The 4,028-nt window shown below is 32.6% G+C and overlaps 1 protein-coding gene across 1 annotated transcript in view; it reads left to right on the top strand.

Moving 5' to 3' along the window:
- The window catches only part of LOC106463500 (active breakpoint cluster region-related protein-like), an 82,024-nt gene that overhangs the window by 71,090 nt on the left and 6,906 nt on the right, over positions 1–4,028 (top strand). The window contains exon 20 of the mRNA XM_013923541.2: positions 2,953–3,092. Coding sequence (XP_013778995.1) covers positions 2,953–3,092 — 140 coding nt within the window. The remainder of the gene's footprint in view (positions 1–2,952; positions 3,093–4,028) is intronic.

The raw sequence follows: 4,028 nt of genomic DNA, 5'->3' as shown, positions 1-4,028 counted from the left end.
TCTTTTTTCTTGCCCTTGATTGTCAAGAACAGTTATTTAATAATACACCAAAGAATAGAGACTAATAACATGCAAAAAGTAGACAAATTCACTTACTTCTAAAAATTTTCCTGGCTTTCTAACTATGCGACAAGAGCTGTTACAAATTCATCCAAGCCTGTCGTTAACTTTCCCACGAGAACGATGTTGCTACTCATAGTGAATTTGACTGTTATCTGTTCAGAACACAATGTTATACAATACGCCATTTGATAGATGAAAACCTTGACTTTTTATTGGTTATAGGTAATATATAATGAAACGGAGAACTATCAACCTATTGTGAAAGAGAGGTGTCTGTTTTTTTAATCGATAGCTCTGTAACCAAACTAAATTGAAGGCTATAAATATTATGGTCTGTTTGAGCAATAATGATTTTATAGAGAGCATTTTACATTTAAATTTGTACATTTTCGAGGGGTGATGGATAAAATAGGGATGATGATATTCTAAGACAAAATGTGTCATGTGTGTTACATTAGTGGAAATTCAGGATTTTTTTTATATATTTCCTTTTAGAATTAAGAACTTAAAACTTGTATACGATTAAAATATGGATTATTAGCTAAGATTTTATGCTATTCTAATTGGTATAACATAAACAAAAAGTAGTTTAATAAAATTTTGAATGTAAGACAATAAAACCTTATGTCATGCGCAGTAAAGGGTACCCGGGCCGATAGTGTTAATGCTTATGGCTGGATCTGACTGTCTTAAGTCTGACTACCGTGTCATACAGTCTGTATGACTTAATGTCACTACTATTATATTTCATTCCAAAAATACAACTAATTGATGAAATTGTTTGAAATTTGACAAGAACTTTCCTAAAAGTGTGTAGTTTCAAAAATATAAAACATTTAATTTTGATTTTTATACTATTTCTTATAAAAGTTTGTTATTTAATTAAGTTATTTGCACTCAGACCCTGAATAGTTCACCTGCAATTGGATTTTCATGTTGAGTATAAAAAATACCGTTTATTATCTTACAGTTTTTACATTTTATTTGTATAATCTCTAGAACCTCCTAAATGAATATCAAAAGTTTTTAAGGTAAATGTTTATATTGTATTTTCCATTTTCTCTACTATATACTAATTCTAGCTGTTGTCATCAATGTACAGTGCAATGAAATATTTAATATCAAGAAATGGAAATATATACTTACCTGAATAATCTTAAAATATCTTTGGGTCATATGTGTGATTTCAAGTCTTTACCTTTCAACAGATTTTTGTTTTTAACATATAATTTTCCTTTCTAATTCTTTATTTTTTATTAGTTATGTCTACACACTTCAACAGGTTCCCATGGACAATATAATGTTATGATCAGCATAGTCTTAGCCTACAGCATGATGTTTGCTCTATCCTATTTTTTTTACATAATGTAGGACCAGTGAAGTGATGAGTAGAAAAACTTAAATAATAATTAAACTTTTCAAATATGAATTTTAAAACACAAATAATACATAATTAACTCAAATATATAACCTAAATATAGTTTAACTGTCGATCAAACTAGTATGTATAAGGCCAGAAACAATAGCCAAGATATAAAGCAAAATTTGCTTGTCATTTGAAAAACAATGTATTACGTACTTGCCTTCTAGCCTGGAGAAAGTAACAGAGCAATATGCTTTTTCTATTGATTATCTGCTTTCCATCTGTGATCATAACTCCAAAAGCATTGGGGATAACCTGCTTATAAGACACCTGAAAATGTGGATGTAAAATAGGACATCTAGAAAGGAAAGTCAAATATGAGTTAGGTTTTGATTATTATAACCTACAATGTTCCAAAGTCTACTACCCCTCACCATCAACAGCAGATTCTGAGCATGATCAAAAGGTCAAATCCCTCCCATCTTAAAATGGCATATAGGATTTGGTGCTGAAATCTGGCTTAAAAGGCACGAGTGGATGGGAATGATGACACATATTCCTTCTGGACGGGATGCAAATCCATCACAGATTACACCCCCGCCCCCCACCCCCACCTAACAGCTGATACCCGTTATACAGCTGGATAGATTGGAACTGTGGGTATGGTATTAACATCTAAAAAACATTAAAATATATTAAAGTTAGCATGATAGTAGAAATTTTCTTTATTAAAAACCACCCCTAAATCTTAAATTTGTGAAACACAACCACCACCCATTAAACTTGACATGATAGTAAAGATTGTCTTGTTATTAAAAAACCATCCTTAATTTCTATTTTTGTCAAACACCCAATCTCTGCTTGTTCAACTTAGCATTACAGTAGAATTTTTTTTTTTATATTAAAAACCACCTTAATTTCTACATTTTTGAAACACTCAAGCTCCACCCATTAAACTTAATTTAAAACCTTTAAAATTGTTTTCTCTTGAAAATGGAAGTTAGAGGGGGTCTTATTGAGGTGTTTAAGATTGGTGAAGGAATTGATAGTGTTGGTGATTAAGTTTCATACTTAATGGTTAGAATTGTAGGCCTAGGAAACATAAGTATAAATTTTGGCAGGGTAGAAATCATATTCAGTTAAGACAGTTTTTTTTTATCATGGTTGATGGCTTCTGGAATGGGTTGCCTTCAGGTTTGGTGGTTGCACTCAATTTAAGAGAGTTTAAGGGAAAATTTGATAGGTATTTGAATGATAAGGGAGTGACTTTGAGTGTTATATTTTTAAGTTTTGTGGATGGGACAGCCTAGAAGGACCAACAGGTCCTTTTTTTGGTTTTAAATTATATGTATATTAGAAACAAACATATTTGCAGATAGCAAGGTGTTGCTAACTCAAATCCTGTAGTTCCTGTATGATAGGGTGATAGTTATTTTGTAATGATAACATGTGCTTTTAAGTGGAGTGCATTGAACTTGATTACTCAGAGATAAATTATGATTATTTGTTGCATTTGGTTCTTTTAGGAAAGAGAAGAACACCATACCCTTCATAATTACTAGTTGTGTGCGAGAAGTTGAGAAGCGGGGAATGAATGAAGTAGGAATTTACAGAGTATCAGGATCAGCATCTGATGTCCAGAAACTGAAAAAGACCTTTGAAACAAGTAATTTTTTTTCTAAACACATTTCTCAGTTTTAAAGTTAAATTACCTAAAAAACTACCCTGTGTTTATACATTTTAAATTACTGTATTGTTTAATGTGTTCATGTTTATGTTATAAAAAATCATTTTGATTAATTGTAGTCTTGTGTACAATTTAAAATTCTGTTTTGTTTCAATGTAGTTTTATTTCTATATTTCAAAGCTTCAGTGTTAGATTCATTTTCTCTGCACCTTGGAGACTGTGTAGTCTTGATATATGTATTTTAAGTTTCTACACAGCATGGTCACAAGTAAATAGACACCACCTTTTCAGAAAAAATGAAATTTTTCAGTCATATTCACATGAATTGATATACTTATAATTTAATTAATATATAGTAGATCTTCCTTTCGCTTCGTGGAGTTCGTTGATCCTTTGGGGCATCTGAGAATCATCTCATCAATTTTAGATTGTGGGATTTTTGCCCACTCTTGCTTCAAAACTTGGAGTAGACCGCTCTTCGAAGTTAGTTTTTTTGTTGTTGTTTCTTGAGTTGCCGGTCGAGTATGGCCCAGGGGTTTTTCGATGGGGTTCATGTCAGGAGATTGGCTCGGCCAGGGCAACTTCTGGATATCATTTTCTTCCTGCCACTTTTGGGTGTTTCTAGCAGTGTGGCACGGTGATCCATCTTCCTGGAACAATGTTGTGTTCTTGTCCACAAAACCTGAGGAATAAAGTGGCAAGAGTCCTTCCTCCAATATTTTGACGTATTTCACAAAATTTGTGTTGCCATCGCACTCCATTAAGCTCGATCTTCCACCAACCAAAACAGCTCCCCAAACCATCATGCTGAAACCACCATGCTTCACAGTTGGCTGCAATTTGTTGAGCCAAAACTCTTGGTGAGTTATTCTCCAGACCCATATCCTTCCACTATCCAAAAATTGAGCAAATCTT

The sequence above is a fragment of the Limulus polyphemus genome, unplaced genomic scaffold (genome assembly GCF_000517525.1).
Source record: "Limulus polyphemus unplaced genomic scaffold, Limulus_polyphemus-2.1.2 Scaffold1425, whole genome shotgun sequence".
Lineage (NCBI taxonomy): Eukaryota > Metazoa > Arthropoda > Merostomata > Xiphosura > Limulidae > Limulus > Limulus polyphemus.
Note: the sequence above shows the minus strand (reverse complement) of the source record. Positions and strands in the feature narration are given on the sequence as shown.